Source organism: Rattus norvegicus, chromosome 1 (genome assembly GCF_036323735.1).
Source record: "Rattus norvegicus strain BN/NHsdMcwi chromosome 1, GRCr8, whole genome shotgun sequence".
Lineage (NCBI taxonomy): Eukaryota > Metazoa > Chordata > Mammalia > Rodentia > Muridae > Rattus > Rattus norvegicus.
The window spans coordinates 252,629,139-252,655,143 of record NC_086019.1 but is presented as its reverse complement, the minus strand read 5'-3'; the positions used below and the strand labels follow the sequence as shown (position 1 = coordinate 252,655,143).

The following is a 26,005-nucleotide window of genomic DNA, read 5'->3' as shown; positions in this document are numbered from 1 at the left end:
CATTTATTAAGACCTTGGAATTGATGCTTTCAAGTTTCCTTAATTTGCATGGCTTGCTCTGGCTGTGGTATTAGTGCTTTCCAGCTCCTAGAATTGTACTTCAGAGAAGTGCCACTGTTCTCCACACACCAGAATAGAATCAGGAGTTCATCCTTCATAGAGACATGATCTTCCAGACAGTCTCTGTCTTCTGCTTTCACCTAACCAGCGCATTTAAATGTCTGCAAAGGAACAGATCACGTGGTCCAGCAGGTCTGTGAGTAAGTTTCAACTAGTTTCTAAGTCTTTTTCAGACTCCAAGCCTTATATCACCTGGAAAGTGCTGTGTGTGTGTTTGTGTGTGTGTGTGTGTGTGTGTGTGTGTGTGTGTGTGTATGTGTGTTTACCTTCCCGGTTTCCACAAATTCTTTCTTAATTAGTTTTTGTCCTTCCACTTCTTTTTCCTTCTCCTTCAAGACATTCACATTTTTAATCTTCAAGGAGTTTTTGAGGGACTTCCCACGTCGGCTGCTGGACCTAGAGCTGGTGTAGAGAAGGGAAAACACACTTGAGCGTGTAGACGCTTCGCAGGGGTCTTCGCACAAGCAGGCGTCATAACCTCTCCTGCTGGCCTCAGAGTGCATGCAGAGCTGAGGGCTGGTGAACTGCCACAGCCCTTCCTCCCCACACCCTCCCTTCCCTGCCACCCAAGGAAACAAAGGCAGAGCTGACTCTTCATGAAATCTATTCTCTCAGGGAAAGTCTACATAAGAAAGAGCGAGTAGAATTAAGGAAGCGATAAGAATTGCCAGCTGAGAACCACTGAACTGAGAATAGGACCCCCGTTGAAGGAATCAGAGAAAGAACTGGAAGAGCTTGAAGGGGCTCGAGACCCCATATGTACAACAATGCCAAGCAACCAGAGCTTCCAGGGACTAAGCCACTACCTAAAGACTATACATGGACTGACCCTGGACTCTGACCTCATAGGTAGCAATGAATATCCTAGTAAGAGCACCAGTGGAAGGGGAAGCCCTGGGTCCTGCTAAGACTGAACCCCCAGTGAACTGGTGGGGGGAGGGTGGCAATGGGGGGGAGGGTTGGGAGGGGAACACCCATAAGGAAGGGGAGGGGGGAGGGGGATGTTTGCCCGGATACCGGGAAAGGGAATAACACTCGAAATGTATATAAGAAATACTCAAGTTAATAAAAAATAAAATAAAATGTAAAAAAAAAAAAAAAGAATTGCCAGCTGAATACACAAGCTACCTGCGGCTCAGTGTACGGCGAAGACTATTTTCTCTTCTCATGGCCAAGGAAGCTGCATCCTCAGGGATTTCCTCCATGGTGGGAATCAGCCCATCATCGTCGTCTTCCGCCTCACTGTCATTATTGACTAAGGAGACAGACGTGTTAAAGTTAGGGAATAGCACAGGACTCATAACACTGTGAGAAAGGAGAGAGGAGGCCCTTGTACGCTGTTCACCAAGGGAGTTCTGGTAGATCAACAGGCTAGACTATTTATAGTTCAAAGGTCTCTTTTTAACGATGGGATCTTGGTCATTGAACACCTTATAGTCATTTAATGTGCCTCGTTTCCATCTCTCTTTTCTCAGCTAATAATAATAAAATATCATACCGTAAACATCACTGTAGACTTGATACCTAGCGGTCAAACAGCCACTCCATAGGGAGAGTTGCCTGAGAACTGGCTTTCATGGTACCGGAAGGTACATGCAAGCTTCCAAGGGAGGGAAGCAACCAATAGTCCTATCCAGCTCGGCACAGTGGCGACAGGCATAGCATGACAATCCTGAGGCGAAGCAGTGGCTGGTAAACCTCGGCAGTAACCAGAAGCCCTCTAGTTGACCTTAACTCTCACCCACTCAACAAGAAAGAAACTACGGCTGGTACTAAAGGGTTGGAGGGAGGAAAGGGAGTTGGGAGGGGGAAATGGTGTATGTGAGTACTCGTGTGTGCGCACGTGTGTGTGTGTGTGTGTGAGAGTGTGTGTGTGTGTGTGTGTGTGTTTTCTTCTTTAGTCCCTTAAGGATTCTGCTGTCACCTTGATAGTGCCTGTATAGCTTCTAGAAGTACAGACAACAAATTCGTTTTTGTTTAAACTCTCTAGTTTAAGTTACTTTGTTATAGCAGCTTATAGGAATTTAATATACATTGTCAATATCAATACAACTTACTTTCCCCTCCCCTCATTCCAATTAAATTCCAAGTCCCAGAACCAACAAAATAACATGCTATGCTCAGGGCCTTACATAATTGCTCAGAAATGACCTCCCAACAATTTCTGGAATACTTTTCCAAGCCTCCCCGCCTCTCCAAATCCTGACCTCTCATTTGTGACCACCACCTGATGCTGTACCCAGTACAACTATTGTGAGACCCTTGGAAAGAGTCACAGTAAACAGGCTCAGATGCTAACCATGGCTAATGAGTGAGCCATGGTGGTGGTGGGAGCACAATGGTGGTGGGAGCACAATGGTGGTGGGAGCACAATGGTGGTAGGAATTGTTTCTATGGTTCAAACACACAGTAATATTTAATGTATTAATCAATATTCCTTTGTTAAAGATTTTCAGAATTTTACCATCCTGTTAAGCTGTCCAGGATTTATGAATTGGAAGCAGTTTGGGTAGGGTGTTTAATTTGAGTAAACGGGAGCTTGTCATCCCTCTAGGTGGATGCCCTATATCATTGCTCCCTCCCACCTGCCGGCCAATAGGGGCCCACAAATTCAAACATTCCGTTGTACATGCTGAAGGGTTTTTTTTTTTCCTTTTGATTGCATGCCAGAGGCAGCAAAGTAGAAAGTCCCACTCATTTGACCCAGACACAGAGTTTTACTTTCTATGTTTCTTTTTTTTAAGATATATATATATCTACATATATATTATGTATATGGGTATATTATAGCTTCAGACACAGCAGAAGAGGGCATCGGACCCCATTACAGATGGTTGTGAGCCACCATGTGGTTGTTGGGATTTGAACTCAGGACCTCTGAAAGAGCAGTCAGTGCTCTTAACCTCTGAGCCATCTCTCCAGTCCTCTATGTTTCTTTATAGAGACCCAGAGCACAGAGGAATGGAGTTTGAATCTCTGGGGCATTTAGTTCCAAATGTAATTCACTGGACACTAAATAACTCTGGATATAGGTACTGGCTTACTGCCCCACTAAGACCCCAAGTTCCATCCTGTTCCAACCCTGCTTATATACCTGTGGCCTCTCCTTCAGGCCCTGAATGCTTCATGAAGGTCTTCCAGTTCCTAGCAAACACTCCCTTCTTGTCCAACAGGTCACGATAGGATCCTTTCTCTAAGATGGTGCCTTTCCCCAGAACTACAATCTCATCCACTTGGGGAAGGAAGTGAATACCATGAGTAACAAAGATTCTCGTCTGTGAAAACAAAATCAAGTTGCTTTGAGGATTCCAGGCTCACCAATGTCCCTGGATTGCTCTAAAAAGAGAGAGAGAGCTTGTCAATCCGTAGTGGGAGCTTTGCTTTAGAACGCGGGCCTCGACCACTTGACCCATTTCACTTTACGTTCTGTTCCCAGCATAAAACATTACCCTGTGGGTGAAAGGAGACACCTAGCGTCATGGGTCTATGCGTAATTATTTTCCTATAGCGTCATGAGGTTTACTGACGTATGCTGCCTTCCGTGTTCCTGAACAACAACACCGAGCTGAGAGACTCCCTTAGACCAACGCCTATCCTTATAGAAAGATTACTGGTTAATTATTCCTTTTCACTTACTAGACTTTCCCTTACCTAGATAGCTAGTCAACCGTATGGGAAAGAACTGCCCAGACCTTTTAGTAAGTTAGGGATACCGTGAGGAAAGAGACGTCATTTTTACCCAGACCTTTCTGGTGTTGGAGAGTTGACACACTTTGTAATTCTATGTTGATTGTTGAGACAGGAACTCAACTCCCAGAAAGACGGGTCAGTCAATGAGGAAGTCGAATGAGAGCATGCAGGGTTGTAATGGGCTTCTGAGAGATTACCTGGGCCCACTGCGCTAGCCCTCTGCCTCGCCGTGCAACGGCAACTAGAGTCTTCTTAACTGAAATATCTAGGAGATTCTATCCCTTATATCTCTGTCCCTTTCCCAAGTTCCTTGGTAAAACATGGGGATTCCTCCGAAATTTCCAATGCTGGTTATGTAGAGTGTCATTGAGACAGCTTTTGTTTCTTTGTTTTGTTTTTCCAACAAACCATGGGGTAAGATGTCAGTTCATGAGTGAATGAAACCTAGAAAGTCTTAGGGACAAGGCTGGACTAAGACCAGGAGGGGAGGGAATACCTGCAGACCTACGGAGCTTAACACAGAGGCAGAGAGCCTCAGTAGGACAGCAGGCTGCCCCGTCAGCCCTGTCACCCTCTGCCTAGCAGCATTCAAGAAATCTTGAAGGGAGTAAGCCAAATACGGTTAGACTCTCCCTGCCTATTGCTACGGAAAATGCTACCATCAACAGAGGGGCAAAGATAGATATTCCTTGTTCTAACCACAGGTCTAACTCCCCCCCACCCCAGTATCAGAACAAGAGAGAAAGCCTGTTAGAACCAGTTTCAGTCTAGGCCATGAGTTCATAATGGGAGCCTTCAAGGGACAGACATTAACTCAAACTAGTCTGACAGGAAGAAGATAGGCAAGAACATCTTCTTCAGGACAATGCTACTCCTCCAGATGTGTCTGACTCACTCCAAGCCCTCCTTTCCTGCCCTTATCACCCCTCCCCTCCTGCCCTCATCACTGAACACCTCCTCACCTTGCCAGCCAACAGGCCGTTGGGGCCCACAACCTTGTTGAAAATGTGTTTTCCCACATGAGCATCCACAGCCGACAGGGGATCGTCCAGAATATAGATGTCAGCATCTTGATAGGCAGCTCTGGCCAGGCTGACTCGCTGCTTCTGACCACCACTGAGATTTATCCCCTGAGGAGGAAAGGGATTGTATTAACCAACGCTCTGAGACCTACTTCACCCGTCTGCTTGGGAGGGGTGAAAAGAAGACATTTGCTCAATAAGGTGTTAAGGCTTGAACATGTTCTGTTTCTTTATACAAACAAGTCACTTCTATTCAAATAACTTTAGCCCAAATAATTAAGTCCTGTCCGACTTTTCATGCATGCAGTTTGGTTATTTAACACTCTGACACTTTCCGCCCTGTGGGCAAGTGGCCCTAATGTAAGGCAGGGGACCTGTCACTAAATAATTGTTCAGTCAGCCGAGTCTGGCTGAAAGGAAAAGACAACTCTGGAGCTGTTTCTTCACTCATCTCTGGTGTCTCAAGATCCTTGTCTCTAGGAGGGTGTAAGGGAATCCCTTAGACCAACGCCCGCCTTACGGTTTATGTTCACTTTAAAAATCGATTGTTGTGTTCATTTTTTTTTTTTAATCAGAGCTGAGGACCGAACCCAGGACCTTGAGCTTGCTAGGCAAGCGCTCTACCACTGAGCTAAATCCCCAACCCGCGTGTTCATTTTTTTAAAGATTTATTTATTTATTATGTATAATACACTGTAACTGTCTTCAGACACAGTAGAAGAGGGCTTCATATCCCATTACAGATGGTTGTGAGCCACCATGTGGTTGCTGGGATTTGAACTCAGGAGCTCTGGAAGAGCAGTCAGTGCTCTCAACCACTGAGCCATCTCTCCAGCCCAGTGTTCATTTTTTACAAAGGGGAGAAAAGGTAAAAATATTTTAAACATCTAGTCACCAAAAAATGTCTAAGTAAATTATGGTATGTCTATCCAATGGATATACTATAGTTATTAAAATCAATTTTTTATTACAGATTCTTGTATTTGCTTCCAGGTCCCAAGTTTAAAAAGTTGGAAGTCAGTTGTGGTGATGCAGGCCTTTGATCCCAGGTAGCAGACATAGGTGGATCTGTGAGTTTGAGCTCAGCCTGGACTAGCAAGAGTTTGAGGCTAGCCTAGACTAGCAAGCTCCAAGTCAGTCAAGGCTACATAGTTAGACCATGACTCAAAACACATACAAAAAAACCAGTTATTTATATAAAGTATGCAGCCATACAGACATGTTTTGCTTGTTTGTAACTATCGTGATTTATCAGCACGTGTTTTCACTACTGTCCTCACTGCCTGTACTGGCTGGTTTCCTGTGTCAACTTGACCCAAGCTGGAGTCATCACAGAGAAAGTAGCCTCCTTTGAGGAAATGCCTCCATGAGATCCAGCTGTAAGGCATTTTCTCAATTAGTGATCAAGAGGGAAGGGCTCATTGTGGGTGGTACCATCCCTGGGCTGGTGTCTTGGGTTTGTTAAGAAAGCAGGCTGAGCAAGCCAAGGGGAGCAAGCCAGTAAGCAGCACCCCTCCATGCCCTCTGCACCAGCTCCTGCCTCCAGGTTCCTGCCCTGTGTGAGTTCCTGTCCTGACTCCCTTTGATGATGAACAGCAATGTGAATGTGTAAGCTGAATAAACCCTTTCCTCCCCAACTTGCTTCTTGATCATGATGTTTTGTGCAGGAATAGAAACCCTGACTAAGACACTGTTTTTCTTCAATGATTTCTGTACCCTTCAAGGTTCCTTGCCCCAAGTACCTTCTCTCCGATCTCAGCCATGTCTCCTCCAGGCAATATTTCCAAGTCTGGGAGGAGAGCGCATGCTTTGAGAACTTGCTGGTACTTCTTTTCATTGTATTCGGACCCAAACAGGATGTTGTCTTTGATGGTTCCATTCTGAATCCAGGACTGCTGAGGGACATAGGCTGTGGATCCCTAAATGGAAAGGAGCAGACCATCTGACAGTCACTCTTACAAAAATGGAGGCTGGACAGTGGCAAGGAACAAGCAACGCTTAGGTTTTAAGGGCTATATTATAGGCTCCCTAAATATCTGGTGTTTATTAATTTTGCTGACTGGAAAGTAAGACCAACCTCCTACCATTAAACATCCTCTTCCCCGCATGTCTTTTTATACGATCGTTATCTTGCCATGGTTTTGAAAACCAAAAGGCATGTACATGCTGCTAGGAATAGGGGTTTAGTCTAATCCAATGACTTGATTAGAACTAATAGAATGTTAGTTCTTTCAAATGGCATAGATGACACCCTGGGGAGAAAAATCCAAGAGATTGAAATTAACACAGTAAAAGGATAGAGACTGGTAAAGGACTGCTTTTGAGAAATGACTGAATTGAAAGTTAGCGATAAAAGGTCTCCTAAAAGGAGTTAGGAGACAGTTATTCTGCACTCCTCTCCGTTACAGCATGCTTTTTAAATGCATATGGCTCCCTGGAGACTGATAAACACTGGCATGATCTCTGCATACTGTGAAAGAAGAAATGTTTGATTTCCCAAGCAGGTTAAGGTGAAGCATCTCGTGCGAACTTTCTCATAATTAAAAGGTAAGCCTTAGAAGGTGCTAAAAAGATCTCTCGGGTCCAAATAGTGGCTGGTTTAATGATTGAAAATTACTTATGACTTCCTGTAAATCTAACTCTCAAGACGCTCAGAGAGTCCATGAAATTTCCACGACATCACTTCCTTCTGTTTTCAAACAGACACGCGAAACTTAACGTTGTGTCTTAGGACTTCTACTTAAAGATGTAGCTCTCGAAGAAGAAGGTGTGCTGGGCACTGTGCCACAAGCCCGAAGTGAAAGCCACTCAGGAGGCTGAGGGAAGACACCACAGATTCAAGGCCAGCTTGCACTGCAGAGGAAGGCAGGCTCCAACGTGTTTTAAAACAAAATGCAAGAAAAGGGGGCTGGTAGAAATGGTTAGTTCCAAAACCCATGAAAAGCTGGACACAATAGTATGTGTCAGTCACACCAGTGTTCCTCAGGGGACTTGGAAAGCAGACACAGTAGAAACCGTTCTGGAAGCTTGTGGGTCAGCTAACGTATATGCAGTAGTGAACAACAACAGAGACATTTGACGTTGTCTTCTGACCTTGACATGCACACTGAGGTACAGGTACACACACACACACACACACACACACACACACACACACAGGGGTGGGAGGTGTCAAAGCAAGGAGTCAGTTGGGATATAGCTCAGAGGGAGATCATTTGCCTCATTTCTACAAGGCTTTGGGTTCAGTTCCTACCACTGGGAGGGTAAGAGACTTAACTATGTTGGGTACAAACGCCAGTGTTGACTTTGCTGTTCTTGCTGGTTTTATTGCTTCTTATTGGGACTCTGGTTACAAAGTAAAGCTTTTTGACGTTTGAAGTCTTATTTTATTTCTAAGTCTTTTAAGTGTTTTGCCTGTGTGTGCGTTTGTGTACCACACGCGTATCTTGTGTCCGGAGAGGCCAGAAGAAAGTATTAGGTCCTCTGAAAGGGGAGTCACCGAAGGTGGTGAGCCACCATGTGGATGCTGGGAACCAAACCCCGTCCTCTATGAGGGCAGCAAGCTCTCGTAACCGTTGAGCCATCTCTCCTGCCCCACAAAATTAAGTTTTTAGTAATCTGTTACCACTTTTTCCTAGGTCCTTTTACGTTAATTGCATAGTTTTACAGATGTGAGGTTTTCACACACACACACACACACACACACACACACACATTTACAACAGAAATGCTGTACTGTGAAGGAAGACACCTCTAGTCAACGGTTTAAATAACCCGGTATGCATGTACAATTCACATTGACAGCTCATGAAAACCACAGAGTCTTGGGTTCTTTCTCCAGAGTCTGACTGTATAAGGCTGGAGAGAGGCAGAGAGTCTACAGTTTAGAATTGCGTCAGATGTCTCTAAGACCCAACTGAGGTAACCACACTAAGGCCTGATTTGGGGTCTGAGGTCTTCTCCATTCCACTTCCACTCACCTGGATGGTGATGTGCCCGTGAACGTTTTCCATTTCTCCCAGCATGGCTGATACCAAAGAGGATTTCCCAGAGCCTACAGTGCCCACCACAGCCACCAGTTGGCCTGGCTTTATGTCCAGGTTCACACTGAAAGAGAGAAATGTTTTTGAAGGACATGAGTGGGTGGGGGCAGTCATACAAGGCGTTTCTCTGACTCTTTGTGAAATCTCATTTTAGATGGCTTTCCCATCAAGACTAGAAACTTTGCCGTGGATGTATGGGATCTCGAAGTCCTTCTTTATTACTGCTAAGTCCTCAGACACTGAAGAATGAGTTCTACTTATCGAAAATAAGTTCCCATCAAAGGTGCATTTGCAACAGTAAATGTTCTCCTAGGGGGAGAAAGTTCTCTTAGATCTGATTCCTCTACACTGACTGGGTTAGAATCCTGGGAACTCTTTGTGCCATGACTATTTGAGTTCCTAAAGCACTGGGGACATCAGGAAACTGCCACATCGCCTTTCCCAACCTCCTCTGGGCTGCAGCAGTGGAGCAGGAACGGTGTCTGGTTTCCTCTCTGCAAACTGCGAAGGAAAGCTTTGGGCTGGGAAGGTTCGAGCAGTGACTGCTGCTCTGACCAATCCTGGTGCTGACCCCAGAGTGCACTTCAAGGCTATAGGGATAGGAGAGAGGTTGGGAAGTCATGGAGTTGGTTCCTTGGGGTGAAAGAACATACAGGTTCTGAACTGGAAGGCATCTCTAGCCACAGGACTGAATCTAGGTCCCATTGTCTAGACTGGGGAGAAAAGCTAGATTCTAAAGTTGAGGAAGTGCGTGCCCTTTCTCCAGCCAGTATCTGGAGGAATGAATACTTCATGAAATTTTAACTGCAGACACATGGACTTGCAGCATGAAAGCAGATAGGAAATAGAACCACGGGGAGAGGCTCGGGATAGTTAACTCAGCTCACTCCTCCAGGGGATAGCCTAAACTAGTATCCAAATGAATACAACATACAGTCTTTTCTGGTGTCCCACTGAATAGAGTCTTCTGAGAACAGGGTAGGGCAGGAGGACCCTGAGGAAGAGCTGGAAAGCAAGGGGAGATGAACTCACTCTTGGATTGTGGCTTCCAAGTCCGGGTCCCAAGTAAAAGAGGCCTCTGAAAACTTCACAGCTTTATCTATTGGGAGGAGGGAAAAGGCCCTCTCTTTTAGTTACATGGAGGTACTCATGACTGTCCGTCTTTCCTTAGCCCACATGTTTCTGATTTATCTGTCAGCCCCTGAAATCAGGTGTTGAGCGTATACTAGCAGGGGACAATGAACCAAAACTTGGGGACTCAAATTCCTTGGACCTCTAGATGCCCTGACCACCCCCAACCCCATGCCCAATACGGCCACAGCACCACTCCCACCCTACCCCAGTCCTCTAACACCTAGTCGTCTACGTGAGTTCTATGGTCTTATTTGACCCCTCCCCATATTGGACTCCAGTGGGCGCCTTCTGATTCAGAACCCACCTCAAGCTACCTTCCCAATCCCCGCACTTGGCTCCAGTCTTGAGTTCTGTTTCCTGGGTCCCTTGCAGGACTCCCTGCTTATCTCAAAAATAGCTGTTTTGCTTTGAAGTCTGGCTAAGCACTTTTCTTTAAGTGAGAACACAGTTTGTACTGTTTATTATACAAGACAAATGCAATTCAAAGTGGATTCCCTAGCTCTTTCTTTTCATTCGTTGCTGTGCTTAAGCCCTGCCTACAGTCTGGTGCCAGTACTATGAATAATCTGTGGGAATAACTTCCACATTTGTTTACCAAAATTGCTGACGCGGCGAATGGCAGATGTGTCTAAATCGTCTCCTCCCAAATACCTCTCCAGCCGGTCCACAGAAACACTGGCCTAGAGAAGGGCACACAAGACAATCAGGAGCGAGAAAACCCAGTAACACAGCCAACACAAGTTGGACTCCATGGGCTTTGTACTTGCTTTGGTTTGATTTGGTTTTTCATGAAGTTGGGTGGGTAGGGAGATAGGAGAGAATCTGGAAGGAGTTGGGGGAGGGAAAGAATAAACTCAAGATCTATTATATGAAAAATTCAAAGACTAAATAAAAGCATCATTTAATGATAAAGAATTGGTCCTATGGAAACAAAACTAAGGGGTAAGAAAGGACCACGACTTTGCCAAAATTGGAACCTCCTGACCACTACCACAGACTCAGCCATACCTCAGCCCTGCAAGCCATCCCACACTAGACAGAAGTATATAAAGACAGTATGTCAGCTCTCAGAGACTTGGGTAATTCAACTCTGTCGCTCTTTGGATCCAAACTTTGGACTTATTTCCAAAAACTGTCTACCACCTTCTTCTGTGACAGAACCCTAACTTATACCTACTTCTGGTAACAGGGCCTCAGTCTTACCCCTATTTGATTGAGTCTATGTCTTGATGAACCATCCAGTATTGTAGCTGATCTGCTACAGTATTCTCTATAGCAAGGCTGGCCAAAGATTAAACCTTAGCTGGTCTAAGTAGTGGCATAACACTCTGAGGTTGCTAGACCATGAAGACTTGGGAAGCTTTCAAGGAGCACCCACACTGCTGGGAGGCTTTCAAGATGCATTGTCCTTCCTACTTTCTAGTATTGTTTCTCACAGATATCTAAGCTCTGCTGAAGTATGAAACCTTAACTAGTCAGCTGCCTCATGGATCAGCACCTGAGAAGCAGATTGCCCTACTGCCGATATTACCACACCATCTTTTCTTTTGCCTTTCTTTCTCTTCCTTCCTTCCTTCCTCCTTTTTTTCCTTCCTTCCTTCCTTCCTTCCTTCCTTCCTTCCTTTCAGTTCATTTATTTATACAGTGTAGCTGTCTTCAGACACACCAGAAGATGGCATCAGATCCCATTACAGATAGTTGTGAGCCACCATGTGGTTGCTGGGAATTGAACTCAGGACCTCTGGAAGAGCAGTCAGTGCTCTTAGCCGCTGAGCCATCTCTCCAGCCCCCCAACCAGACCCTTTTCAGTTCAGAGTTACATCGTGTGAAAGAGTGAAGGCGTGAACACCTTTACTGATCTGACTTTTGTTGCATATGCAATAAACTATATCTAAAAAGAGGGTGCTGTTTCCTCACTGGCCAAATGCCCTTGAAGACAGGAAGGCCTTCTCTTTGACCTCAGTCCTTATGGCCAGAGGTGTCTGAATCTGGCTACCTCTCAAATGAATGCAAGTCAACACCAAAGCCCAAGGTTCCAGTCCTGTCATCAGTCTCCTATCTGCACTGCAGACTTCCTCTTGAAGTCTAGTCCATGGTACCCATGTACTCAGTGACTGTGGTAAGTTCTCAGAACATACAACGGTGTCTCAGGCTCATGCAAGCTTTACTAAGTCAGCGTGAGGCTCTCAAACTTATTAGCACATAGGTTCATGCAAAGTCAAAGTCTTTTCCCTTCTTTGGTGCCATATTTACTTAATGCTGTGTCACTATGCCCTTCGCTTTAGAAAAACAAACCAGAAACTCATCTAGGAAAAAGGGTCTGAGCGGGTGGCGGGTGGAGTAAGTCGAGTCTCCTTGGCTGTCTCAGTAGTCTCTGTGAAGTGCGTGAGGTCAGTGTAATGACCCACATTTTAGCCAGAGAGACAAACTGGGGCTCAGAGAGTTTAGGATTTTACTGAGATCAAACCATGTTTTCAGAAATCAGACGGACTTTTAATACTTAGCTGCAGATGCTAGGCATGAGATACAGTAAGCTAGCGGTCTCACTGTAGGGCCATTAAGCAGTTCTCAGGGGAGTTCCCGTGTACCTGGAGGATCGATGAGGTCACCATGGGAAGCATGGACAGAGGGAAGCGTAGGATATTGAAGAGGGTGATGGAGGTAAATGCCTTCTCCGCATTCAAAACATTGGCGCTATCCACCAGGACATAGACAGAAAATGTGACCACAGACACCTGGGAAGAGTTAGGTCATCAGAAACTCACTACCAAAATGGTCCAGACACCTTTGTACAAAATTTCAGGGACACTGTATATCAGAGTTGAAGGAACCTTAGGGGTGATCCCAATGTCTTCCCATTACCCATAAGATGTTTGGCCCCATTAGAGGAAGAAGGATCCCTTCCAAGGTGACAGAGGCAATGACTGGATTGCTAGGGTCAGAGCTTGGGTCTTCCGTCCCTTTCACTACCCCCACATCGCTTCCCCCGTAAAGACAAGTCTTGTGCAAATCATTCTTGGAGGCCATATTCCTGATGAACGTTCTGAAACCTCACTAGTGGCTGCCGGTCACCCACAGGGTAGAACTAGAGTCGGAGTCGTAGGGGCGGTGACAAGTTTGAGGAAGGAGGAGCGAATCCCCTGAAGTTGGGGATCTAATCTACAGATGCTTGGACTCTCCTTGGAACAGACTTTCCTTTCCAGACTACGACCTCGGTCCACACCCTTACTCTGCTCACCAGGATTGGAGTTATCTGTAAAATGAAGATCAGCAGACTCTGCAGCTGGCCGAACCGCAGCAAGTTCTTGAGTTCTTTCTTCCGAATGCCCTGGACTTGCTCTTGAAATGAAGGTTCCCAGGCAAAGTATTTCAGGATCTAATGGGTCAGAGAATGGCGAACTCAACATTGTCTCCTGGAAAGGCACGGGTACATACATACGGTCTGCCCTTATTTTAGGATCAGCTACCAAAAATTTGGGGGCTGGAAACCTAGATTATGAACTTTTAGTAGGTTAATAGAGAGGTAGCCTGTATTTATTGTCAACCTGCTAATCAATTAATTTTTTTAAATAAACTGTCTTGGTTTTGCCCGTTCAAATAAGGTGCCAAGACATAGAACTCCATATGTTAAAAGTTGGAAATTTCTGGGCGAATCAAGGTGTATTAGTCACCCCACCTTTGTAGGCAACAGGAAACAGAAGCTCTGGGGAAGGGTTCGCTGACAGAGTGGATAAAGGAGGTGACAGATTATCCTTAGGGGTGATCCTAAGATTATCTGAGCTTGAAGAAACTAGAACAATTCCAAGGGGTCTGAGACCCATGGCTTCATGGGCACTTGTACTTCAAATGCATGAGCGCGCACACACACACACAGGAGGGAGGGGGAGAGGGAGGGGGCAGAGGAGGGGAAGGGGGAGAGAGAGAGAGAGAGGAGAGAGAGAGAGAGAGAGAGAGAGAGAGAGAGAGAGAGAGAGAGAGATGTCTGTGGAGGTCAATATCTTGGGGGACCCGCTTTGCTGAATGGACTTATCAATCATCTTTCCCTTCACACCTATAGGTGGGTGTGGCCCTCACCTACGTCAGAGAAGCTCCTCTTTGCAGGGGTGGCGGTTAATGCAGACACTCACAACTAATCAAAGTGCTAAGAACAAGTGAGTGCTGAGTGGTGCTCAGCCCTAACTGGTGGTTCTAAATCACCATCCTCCTACCCCCATGGCCCAGTGAGCATCACGGAAGGACGTCACATAATGTAAGGGCCAGTGATGGGGAGGGCACTGCAAAGCACTGGTTTCTATACGTGACACGGACAGTACACTCATGAACGGACAGCCGCTGTCATTATCTACTGATGGATCGTGTCAGCAGTTCCCCAGGCATAGGGAGGGCACATAGGTCTCACCCTAAGCTGAGGAGCTAGTGGTAGTTAATGGCTACTGGGGGATCAGAAGTCATTTTTCCTCAGGTGTGTGGCCAGTGATACATTTCCATAACCATGTAGCTGTGTACATGCAAATAATCCGAGTTAAACTCAGTGGGTTATATGGTTCTTTTTAAAGATAGGGAATTAAGGAGGAGCTATCTAGAAGTAAGGGGTCAGAGGGAGCAGAAGGGGATAAGAGAATTGAGAATTGTGTGTGTGTGTGTGTGTGTGTGTGTGTGTGTGTGTGTGTAGGGTAAATATAATCAAAATTTGTTATTTATAAAATTATAAAATAAACTAATTTTTAAAAATTTTTCTATGGTAAATGTAAAAAAGAATCATTTGGGGCAAATAAATAGAAATCGAGTTTCAAGAGTATCCAGAAGGAACAGAAGAGGAAACTGGAGACCTGTAGGTAAAGGAATCAGGAGTCCTGTGGCACTCAATAGTCTGAAACCGTCACCGGTTGTATTCTTCTTCTTACCTTGATTCCACTGAGAATCTCATTCATGATTTTTAAACGTTTGTCTTTATTCTTCATATTTTGGACCTGCCAAGACACGGAAAGACAAAACCCAAATGTACTTCTGGGAGAGAGGGCTCAGGTTTGCTGCTGATGGAGGGCCCTGAGGAAACTGGCTGCCATTTAATCTGAACTTGAGGTGTGCAGGGATGGCATTTATTTCTCTTCAACTCTCACTGTTTCCAATTCTGTCCCCTCTCTCCCTACCCTCTCTCTGACCCTTGACTATGCCAAGCTAGTTGCTACCCATCCTCCTTTATCCTCTGCACCCTCCTCAGCCTGTTCCATGGCTGTTGGCAAGGCTCCTTCCCTCGTGTCATTCAGAGCTTGGCTTTAGATGCCCACCTCACAGAGGACTCCTCGGACCTCCTCATTGACAATATCTACCCACTCATGACTATGTTACAATTGGTTCTCTGTGTAGTACTCATCGGGAGTTGACTCGTTTCTTTGCTGTCTGTCTCTCCACCCTAGAAGTAGAGTACAATGCCCACGAGATGTTTGATTTGTTGGGGTGCCCTTGGTAAGACACGCAGTAAAGAGTCTTAAGACAGTATTTGCTCTTCAATAAATACAAAAACAAGTGAGGGAATAAATCCCCTACACTAGGGAGCCTACATATGAGATTTGTGATTCTGGAAGAGGTACAATGGCGGGGTGATTGTCAAGACATAAACGGAAAGTTGAGACTACCGATGTGACTGCTATGGGGCAGGGGGTGGGGGGTGGTTTATCTTGTTATGTGATGGAGAGACAGGTTTTTTTTTTAAATCACTTTTAAGGAAGCTCAGCAGAACCAGATGGAAAAATTATATACTGAGTGAGCAGTTAGAGGCTGAAAGGAAAGATCAACAAGCTAGGTACTTTTGGGATGATAGAAAGTCCTCCATAACATTGCCCTTCCCCAGCTCCTTCTGGGAATTAGTAGCAAAAGCCAGAGTTTAGATGTTAAAAAGAGACATGCCAACGGGTGACTATTCCTTTACCTGAATATTTCTGATCTTGGTAGCCAGAACTCCATTAACTGGGATTAGGAGAACCATAACCCCAACACCTGCTAAGATGGACGGTCCCAACTCTCTCCACAGGAAGAAGATGGACAAAGTAATCTGTATAACACTTGACCACACCAACTGCATGTAGTTGGTCGCATCCATTAGCTTCTGGGAATCTACAGACATCAAGTTCACCGTCTCTCCAATGGTGTACTGCTTCCTAGCCAAGTTAGATAGGGTCAATGCCTAAAGAAAAAGATTAGGATTTCAGTCAGCGGATAAGACCAAAGATGCCAGGGAACAGATGAGGACTGAGGAAATGAGACAACACAAGGATGGGTTCCATATACACATAGCTTCTCCATGGGATGATGGCCGCGGAGTCCAAACTCCAATACAGTATGGTATCTCGTTCTTGACCATCAGCTCCTCTTATTTTCCCCTTCATTAAATCCCACCCACCACACATCTCTTTGCCCCCCAAATTCTCGTCTATTCTTTGTGTCAACTTAAATGCAACTTTTGAAATGACTTGCCAGTCTCCCAAACTTACAAGAGTTATTTCTTTTGTGTACCAGTACAATGTCCTGTAGTTAACTCTTTATTTACCTTAATTATAATCAACCATTGTTGCTTTGCTTTTCTCTAATTTATCAGTTGTGAGCTGTGAGGATAAGGTCTCCATTTACCCATTTCACTATTGTATCACGGGACGTTCAGTACAGGAGGGAGGAAGAAAATGAGGAAAGCAGGGATGAAAGGACAGAAGGAGGAAGACAGCATTGTAGATCCTTGTCTTGTAGACTTAACATTCGTATTGTGCTTTATTTGTATGTGTATGTGTGTGTGTGTCTATGTGTATGTATGTGTGTGTATGTGTGTGTCTGTATGTGTATGTCTGTGTGTGTGTCTGTGTGTATGTATGTGTGTGTATGTGTGTGTGTCTGTGCGTGTGTCTGTGTGTATGTATGTGTGTGTATGTGTGTGTGTCTGTATGTGTATGTCTGTGTGTGTGTCTGTGCGTGTGTCTGTGCATATGTATGTGTGTGTATGTGTGTGTCTCTGTATGTGTATGTCTGTGTGTGTGTCTGTGTGTGTGAGTGTATATGTGTGTGTGTCTGTGTGTGTCTGTGCGTGTGTATGTGTGTATGTATGTGTCTGTATGTGTGTGTCTCTGTATGTGTATGTCTGTGTGTGTGTCTGTGTGTGTGAGTGTATATGTGTGTGTGTCTGTGTGTGTGTATGTCTCTGTGTGTATATATGTGTGTGTATGTGTGTGTGTATGTCTGTGTGGTGTGTGTGTGTATGTGTGTGTGTCTGTGTATGTGTGTGTGTGTATGTCTATGTGTGTCTGTGTGTGTGTGTATGTCTATGTGTGTCTGTGTGTGTGTGTATGTCTGTGGAGTGTGTGTGTGGGTGTATGTGTGTGTATGTCTGTGTGGTGTGTGTGTGTATGTGTGTGTGTATGTCTGTGGTGTGTGTGTGTGTATGTCTCTGTGTGTATATATGTGTGTGTATGTGTGTGTGTATGTCTGTGTGGTGTGTGTTGTGTGTATGTCTCTGTGTGTATATATGTGTGTGTATGTGTGTGTGTATGTCTGTGTGTGTCTGTGTGTGTATGTCTGTGTGTGTGTATGTCTGTGGTGTGTGTGTGTATGTGTGTGTGTATGTCTGTGGTGTGTGAGTCTGTGTGTGTGTGTGTATGTCTGTGGTGTGTGTGTGTGGGTGTATGTGTGTGTATGTCTGTGTGGTGTGTGTGTGTATGTGTGTGTGTGTATGTCTGTGGTGTGTGTGTGTGTGTGTGTGTGTGTGTGTGTAAGGTCACACGGTCATCAGTTTGGTGGCAGGCATCTTTACCCGCTGAGCCATCTCACCACCTCCTTGTAGGTGGTAAGTTAGTCTTCCTGTGACTGACTTGTTTCCAGCCACAGTCTTACAAGGAGGCTGTAGGCATTATGGAGGAGAACATGAGATTTTAGAATGCAGAGGGAAGCCGTGGCGCTCACACATCTGGAATACTATGCTCCCTCTCCTGCTTGCAGGTAAGTTCACGTGCCTGGACCTCGAGACATAGCCTTTTGGCTTCCATGTTAGACAGAGCAGGAGACTAATACTCATAGCCCTGCCCCTTACTAGGCCTTACGCACTGTCTACAGTCGGTCACACCTGTAATCGCACTCAGGAGGCTAAGGCAAGAGTACTGCTGCAAGCTTAGAGCCACCCTGGGCTACATAGGAAGCTCCAGGCCAGCCTGGACTACAATGAGATACTGTATATTGTGATTGGTTTTAGCACCAACTTGCCACAAATTAGAATTAAAAAAAAAAGTAGATACTGTGTCCTAAAGGTCTGTCCTGTTGCTTTAATTGATCAATATCAGGGCTCACCAGGTAAAAACATTTGCCTCCAGACCCGATAACCTAGGGTTTGATCATCAGAACCCACACAGTGGGAGGAGAGAACCAACTCTTGCAAGTTGTCTTCTCACCTACACACACACACACACACACACACACACACACGCATATCTACCCACCCCCACATACACACATATACCTAACATGCACACATACTCATATAAACAGTCACAAAAATAAATGAATGAATGAATGATTGAATGAATGAATGACTGTAATTTTAAAAACTATGTATCAGAGGATAGGTGAGCAAGGTCATCTCAAGCACATGGAATACCTCTCAAACCTCGGTAATGAGAGACTGTAGTTAAAATAGGTAAACAAGTAAACATGAAGGGAAAGATTTGGTAACTGCTAAAGGTAGAAAAAAAAAACCCAGCATCTTTTTTTCTGACTTTACCTCATTTCCTGAGACTTTTTGATTTTGTCAGGAGAGGCAAGGAGAACAAGCATCTAAGGCTTCAGGGCTGAACAGCAGACCCCGGGCAGCCTCTCCCTAGGATGCTCAGTATCAAGAACACATTTCGTGTTTTGACTTCAAAGATGCACTCAGGGAAATCTTATAACTAATAAGAATTAAGTGTCGACGTTAAATTTCACTTCCATCCAATTTTCCTCAATCTTGGAGTAACTGCTCATGTTTATTACACGTCTTATGTTTTTATTTTTGTTTTGGCTATGCTTGACATGATCGCTTACCTTCTTATATATCGAAGACATGACGGTTGTCCGTACGCACATTCCCAACACAAAACAATGTTGAAAGTAAGACTGAAGGCAGAAAGATTGGATGAGAGTCACAGCAAACATTAGGATTGCACAGATATAGCCAAACCACACGTATGAGTTAGAGCTCTTCACGAAACCGATCAGCAACCTGCGGGAACAAAAGCAGATTAATCGATACTCACTCAGGAGGTCCCCAAGGGCTCCTCCTCCTCTGCACAACCAAAGCCTCACTCTTGCACTATCGGTGACAGAACAACCAGAATTGTCCCCGGCACATACTAAAGTCAGTCGAGAAGTGGAAAGCTCAATTAAGAAAATGCCTGCATAAGATCAGGTTGTAGGAAAGACTGTATGGACTTTTTCTTAATTAGTGATGGATGGGGGAGGACCCGGCTGACTGTGATGGGACTGCGACTCGGCTGTGGTCCTGGGTACTGTTGGAAAGCAAGCTGAACAAGCCATGAGGAGCAAGTCGATGGGCAGCACCCACTCATGGTCTCCACATCAGCATCTTCCCCAAGGCCCCTGCCCCGTTTGAGTCCCTGCTTTGACTTCTCTCAACGATGGACTACAATGTGGGAGTGTAAAGTCAAGCAAACCCTTTGCTCCCCAACTTGCTTTTGATCATGGTGTTTCATTGAAGTAATAGTAACCCTAAGACATCTAATCCCAGTATTCAGGTGCCAAGGGAGGAGAACCATGAGTTTAATGTCAGCTAGCACATCACACACACACACACACACACACACACACACACACACACACACACCCCTACCACTGTAATGTTTCAGTTCTGTCATAGGGAGTGGCATTAGTCAAATCATTTTCAGACCGTGCAAGCTCATACCCACGTGAGGTAAGGGCTCTCCAGTTGGCTGTTCATTTCACACAGGGACAGATTGCAAAACCTTGTCATGAGCACCCTACCCTCTAAGAAAGGGGCCGGCTTGGGAAGAGGTGGAGCTAGCCACTCTCCTGAAGCATGCCACCCACCTCTCAGATGTGGCTGAGGTCACAGGAGTTCGTGTTTAATAGCAAAGAGGCATAAGGAGCACATGGCCTCCTCTTGGGAGAGGGGGCACAGGAAAGAGAGGCTGAATCATTATCTTAGATCAGGAAAGCCGCCCTGTGCTTTTTGTGTGCTCAGAGCTAGAAAGTGGAAGAAAAGTCAGAGTGTTTTTCAAAATGGAGAACTCAAGGAACACTCTTGCCTGCGTATACAAAGGGAAGGGAAGGTAACAAAGAAAATCCTGGGAGCACAGCAAGCTCCGGGCACTCACTTCAGCAGCTGAGGATTCAGAAACACCAAAAGGTCATGTATTAATTTCAGTATAAATGATTTCAGGATCACTACGTGGAAGGTTTTGAAGAGAGACTTGATCAACCACGATTTGGGATAGTCTTTGGTGGTCTTCTCAGACTTCTTTTTCGCTTCTTCCTAAGTACAAGACCGAAAAAAAAAAAAAAAAACAAAAAAACAACCGTGTTCACAGAGTTGTGCAGTACAAGGATGGTAAGACTGTGTGCTTGGAATGGCTCCAGGCTTCTTCAGCAGGGCCTGTGAGCCGGCTACCCTCTCTGTATAGTCGTAATCTTCTTCTCATCTCCTGCCCACACTCCCTGCTTCTCTCCCCTGCTTCTAACTCATAATCTCTTTCAGATTGGAGAAGCAGATGCGTAAACTAGAGAGAATGCATCACAAAGACTCATGGACAGACTTCCGGTACTCCGGAGGCTAAGGTGGATTGTGACTTCGAGGCCAGCCTGAGCTACACGGTGAGTTCAAGGCCAGCCTTGACTACATTTTTAAAAAAAGACTTTCAAAAACCCAAGGTCTGAAGTTGTAGCTCGGCATGTAACATGGCCCCAGACCTTAACACAACTGACTCCATGATGGCAGTACCACAATATTCAGCACAGAGACAGTACCAGCCACCAAAAAGAAACAAAGACCCAACCCATCAAGACCACCCTTCGGTCTCTTCTCTTTTACATCAATCTGCCTAACTGGCAAAGACCTTCTGCGTATTGCCCTGCCTCCATTTCTCATTTCCTATAGGAACGCTAGAATTACAGATACTTGTACTATGGTGTCTAGCTTTTATCTAGGTATTCAAACTCAGGTCGCTAGAGTCCTCGTGTGATAAATGCTTTTAGTCACTGAGCCATCCTCCTAGCTCTTCTAATGCTGCTGCTATCATCATCATCATCATCATCATCATCACCACCACCACCACCACCACCACCACCACCACCACCACCACCATCATCATCATCATCATCATCATCACCATCATCACCATCATCATCACCATCACTAGTATTTTATACTACAAAAAACTTCAAATATATTCAATAGGAGAAACAACAGTATATTATACACGGATGCATCGACCACTCAGGCCTTATTAGAACTGTGCATCCCACTAATGTAAACTGCAGTGCAAATATATAGAATGGTATGAAAATGTGAGGAAAGAAAAAAAAATTCAGAAACGACTCTGCTTCTTGCCGGAGACATACAGTGCATTCACACGGACACTTGAGTTAAAGTTACCAGGACGAGAACGTCTTGGCTCTGACTCTGCTTCTTGTTCAGTCCGTGTAGTGTGGCCTCAGGTTTCCGCTGGGACTTCTGCAGCCGCCTCTGAAAAGCCTGCCTGGCTTTCTGCAGGTCCTTTGTCATGGCCGCCTCAAACTTGCTGGTGACTGACCTTGTTTTAAACCCTTCATCGATATCCCAGACATCTTCTAGTGTCAGTGGATGCTTGTAACCTTTCAGAACAGTCCTGGAATGAGAACAGTCCACAGGCTGAGTCTCTCTGGGCTACGTCAGTCTGCTTCTGTCAGAACCTATCCTCCAGATCTGAGGCAGAGGATGAAGCATTGGACTTCTCTACTGTTCCACTGTCTACATCTCCTGGTCCTTTATTTGACAGAAGCGTGGGGGGAGAGCACAGAGACAAGAGAATATGCTAGAAGACAGGATGGAGAAGAGACGGAGAGAGGCTCTATTGAATCAAAAGTCCTCCTATGGCTCCTTCTCCATCAGGTACCGGCCACCTCTCTACACTCTGACAGGTCCTCGAGGGAGCTCCATGATGCCCTTAGGAAATGGAGTGACCTCACCACTGTCTTCACAGTCTATGTCTAGATCGGGCCTATCCAATTCAGGGCTGGAGAATGTGGATGGAAAACTAGCTTCACCTTTATTTGTAACAATCCATAACTGAGATCCAGCCTTTTCTCCTAATATGAGCATAACATGGTGTCTTTGTTACCAGGAGAAACCGTAGATGTTTCCATAGCTAACTCACAGTAATTGCTGCTTTCAAATTATGATTCTTATCAGATAGATAGTTAGGATATCCTTGTTGTTAGATATTTAAATTTAATGAGTTGATTTTTAAAGTATGTGCATTACTATATCTCAAATTTGCTTTCTTTAGCTTTGAATTATGTATGTATGTGCATGTGTGCCTGTGTGCCTGTGCATGTATGCCTGTGTGCCTGTGCGTGTGTGTGTGTGTGTGTGTGTGTGTGTGTGTGTGTGTGTGTGAGAGAGAGAGAGAGAGAGAGAGAGAGAGAGAGAATGTATATGCACACATGTGCCAGTGCCTGTGTAGAGTGGAGGCCTGAGATCCCACGGGAGCTGCAGTTACAGGAAGTGAACCACTTGATGTGTGTGCTGGGAACTTATCTCAGATCCTCTGAAAGTAAAGCAAGAATCCTAGCTGTCGAGCCATCTCCCCAGCCCCACGGACTCGCTCTTTAGATATTCTGACCATGTTTATACCCTGTGTCTAATATTTCTAAAACACTTATGGGCCTCATCAGCCTGTCAGAAGGTTCACAAACTACAAAGATATCCGTTGTACCCTCTGATAGGCCAGGCTGCTGTGTCTCCCTTCCCCTCTCCCTGGTCCACACTGCCTGCCTCCATGAACCCCTTTCTTGTCTCCTTCTGTTTCTCCTATGGAACGCTCAGAAACGATTACCTTCTAGTTTCTCCTCCTCATTCTAATGGGTCCAACAAAAGGGCTGGCTTGAACTGACCTACACGTTTTAACACTCTTAGACTCTAAATCGAAGAGAAGTGGAGGCCATGGGAGGCATTTTGTTTTAAAATTGAGCGTTATTTTCACTTTCAAAGAAGTGAGCATATCAGGATACAGGAACCCATACTCCGGGCACTGCTTACCTGTCATACCAACTAAATGTAATGCTACTCAGAAAGGAAGCCGTGACTGATGGAGTCTGAAAAATAAAATCATCAAGAAGTAAGTCGGTTGGAAATAAGAACTCTGTGGGGGTCTAAAATTAGACACTGACTTTCTAGACCTGGCTTTAGAAACTCAGCTATTATCCATGTGCTGGCTGGTCAGTGTGCTTACCCCGAGGCACTAACACCAGACGTTCTGGCATAGATATGAGAGTTAACCGTCTGTGCTGCACACTTACAGGTGACTATGGAAGTCAGTATTCCTACATGGTCAGCACTCTGTTGGTTTATACATAAAACATTCGAGACTACAGGTGGAGTATCTCTTCTCTGCAATTTGGGACGGAAAATGTTTCTGGTTTTGAAGTTTTTTCCAATTTGCATTTTTAATATTGTACAGTCTTTGTTTTGAAAATTTTCAAATCTGGGGGAAATTTGGATGTTAGAGTTTTGGGTCAGTGATATCCAATCTACCCTTATCATGAGACCTCCATGAAACCCAGACATCTCCAAGGTTCTGCTTGGGCATCCATCAATGAAATAATATAGGGAATTAGTGTATGTAGAGTCTCACTTGTGTTGAGTCACTTGGTCCTGAAAAGGCTGTAAGAATCAGGAGGACAATCTGGAAACCGTAGGAGACGAAGAACAGGTAGGAGTAGGCCATGTTGGACTTGCTGTCCTGTGGGTGCAAGATAGGCAAACAATCAAACAAAGAAACAAAAAACCAGAGTCTTTTATCACAATCGGGCTTACGGCTGAAAGCCCTCACTAAGCCCTTTGGCATGACTCTATCCCCAAACTAAGACTGCTTGAGGCTGTGCTGTCTGACCTCTATTGGCTACCAGAGGCTCTGGAACAAGCATCTTTGTAGGGAAGGAATCTCCCTTTCCCCCTTACCTTCAGGAGTGCTCGTATCAGAGTCTGAAACTGGAATACGCCGCATAAGACCGAGAGGATCCAGAACAGAGACAGGAACCAAGAGTTCTTTCGTACACACCATTGCCTGCTGTGCTGGACTGCCAAAACCAGGAGCTAGAGGAAAACGTAAAACTCAGAAGAGCAGTGCCGCCACCAAGGGCAGAGAAAGATGGCCGCCAGGGAACATCGGGGAAATGGGAGCTGAAGGAGGGGACTGTGGAAGCTAACTTGGCCAGGCAGAGAAGACATGAATGTCCAATTTACGTTTCTTCCCTGATGCTATTAAACCCTCCCTTCTGGTGATTCATCTCTACACTTGGGTGCAGAGTTAGCAAGAAAGCAGAGAGTTGCTGTTGACTTTAAGTGGGGTTACTTTGAGAGCTATGAAAACCTTTTCAGGACAGAAGGAAATTAGTATCAGGCAGTAGTCGGGCTGGGGAGGAAAATGCTGGCAAACAGGTACTGATTAACTATATCTTAATTCTATAATATTGATCTAAAAGACTAACTTTTCAAAACCCCAAACCTTGCCTTCTATCATTTCACTGGAAGATGTTGGTTCTCATATCTAGTACTGTGCTAGCAAACCACTACTCTGGAGGGAGAAAATTTGTAGCAGTTGTCAACTGCCCTGGTGTAAACAATGCAGCTATGGTAGGTTTCAATCTCCAACATAATGTCACTGAAAAGAAGAGTTGGGAAAAGACTGGCCTCATCGTCGACTCTGTGCCAGCCAACTCCAGGACGCCACTGCCAGAGCAGACCAAGGTTCCCGGGGAAGAGTGCCAGCTCACGTTACAGAATGAAGGCACAGCAATGGGAGTTCAAGGTTGTGTGACGACAAAAAACATCAAAGGCTCTCATTTATTTTGAGAAAGTTTGTAAATCCAAACAGTTCTGTGTCAGCTTCCTTGTTTAATATGATAGCAACTATTTTTTTTAGTTTACAAATAGCTTTTAAAAATACTTTATGTTCCTCTACCCAAATAAAGGATGCTTTTAGTAAAAATATAGCTTCGTTTTCTTCCTCTTCCTCTTCCTCCCCCTCTTCATCCTTCTCTTCCTCTTCCTCCTCCTCTTCCTCTTCCTCCTCTTCTTCTTCCTCTTCCTCCTCCTCTTTTCCTTCTCTCTCTTTTGAGAAGGGCTGAAGTAGAATGTCCCCGTCCCCACTGGGGGTTACAGGTGTGCACAACCACACTTGGTTTAACGCTTTCTGATACCAAACTTATATACAGCTTTAGACCTAGTGATCTGATTAGCCAGACAGTAAAAAATAATATCTATGCCATTTAAAAATTATTTTACATCATGAAACTTAGATCTCATCTGTAGCCCTTAGATGGCAAGATAAGAGAAGGTTCGTTCTATAGATTAGAACTTAAAACAAGAAAAAAAAAATTGTTTCACTCTCTTAAAACCGAGCCATATTTCTCTGTAAATTCTTTTAAAAGACAGGTGAAACTGGACTTAATTCAATACCCAAAGAGTACGCTTCAGCTGTTTATGGATTACGAGAATTAAATACGGTAGAGGTGGTACTGGACCTTACCCATGTGCACAGGTAGAGGATTGGATTCGTATATCTGACAGGAGGAACTGTGGCTTGTCCAGTATCTTCTGTGAGCGCAAGAGACAGGTCTATGGCTGCTAAAATAAGAAGAAACACGACGAACACCTGAGAAGAGACAAGACGACTGTTAGGGGCGTGTCGCTGTTTCTAAGGCTCTTGGAACCTCTTGGAAGGATGTGATGGATTTGGACGACACAGT

At 45.0% G+C, this 26,005-nt stretch overlaps 1 protein-coding gene across 1 annotated transcript in view; it reads right to left on the bottom strand.

The window, feature by feature from the left end:
• Window positions 1-26,005, bottom strand: part of Abcc2 (ATP binding cassette subfamily C member 2) — a 58,585-nt gene that overhangs the window by 17,316 nt on the left and 15,264 nt on the right. Inside the window, exons 3-21 of the mRNA NM_012833.2 lie at window positions 25,786-25,911; window positions 24,216-24,350; window positions 23,890-23,997; window positions 23,295-23,350; window positions 21,651-21,882; window positions 20,374-20,531; window positions 19,064-19,241; window positions 15,939-16,193; window positions 14,914-14,979; window positions 13,248-13,385; window positions 12,598-12,744; window positions 10,605-10,689; window positions 9,908-9,974; window positions 8,813-8,939; window positions 6,575-6,751; window positions 4,773-4,940; window positions 3,215-3,395; window positions 1,249-1,375; window positions 387-522 (exon numbers count right to left, since the gene is read on the bottom strand). Of these exons, the coding sequence (NP_036965.1) occupies window positions 387-522; window positions 1,249-1,375; window positions 3,215-3,395; window positions 4,773-4,940; window positions 6,575-6,751; window positions 8,813-8,939; window positions 9,908-9,974; window positions 10,605-10,689; window positions 12,598-12,744; window positions 13,248-13,385; window positions 14,914-14,979; window positions 15,939-16,193; window positions 19,064-19,241; window positions 20,374-20,531; window positions 21,651-21,882; window positions 23,295-23,350; window positions 23,890-23,997; window positions 24,216-24,350; window positions 25,786-25,911 (2,667 nt within the window). The remainder of the gene's footprint in view (window positions 1-386; window positions 523-1,248; window positions 1,376-3,214; window positions 3,396-4,772; window positions 4,941-6,574; window positions 6,752-8,812; window positions 8,940-9,907; window positions 9,975-10,604; window positions 10,690-12,597; window positions 12,745-13,247; window positions 13,386-14,913; window positions 14,980-15,938; window positions 16,194-19,063; window positions 19,242-20,373; window positions 20,532-21,650; window positions 21,883-23,294; window positions 23,351-23,889; window positions 23,998-24,215; window positions 24,351-25,785; window positions 25,912-26,005) is intronic.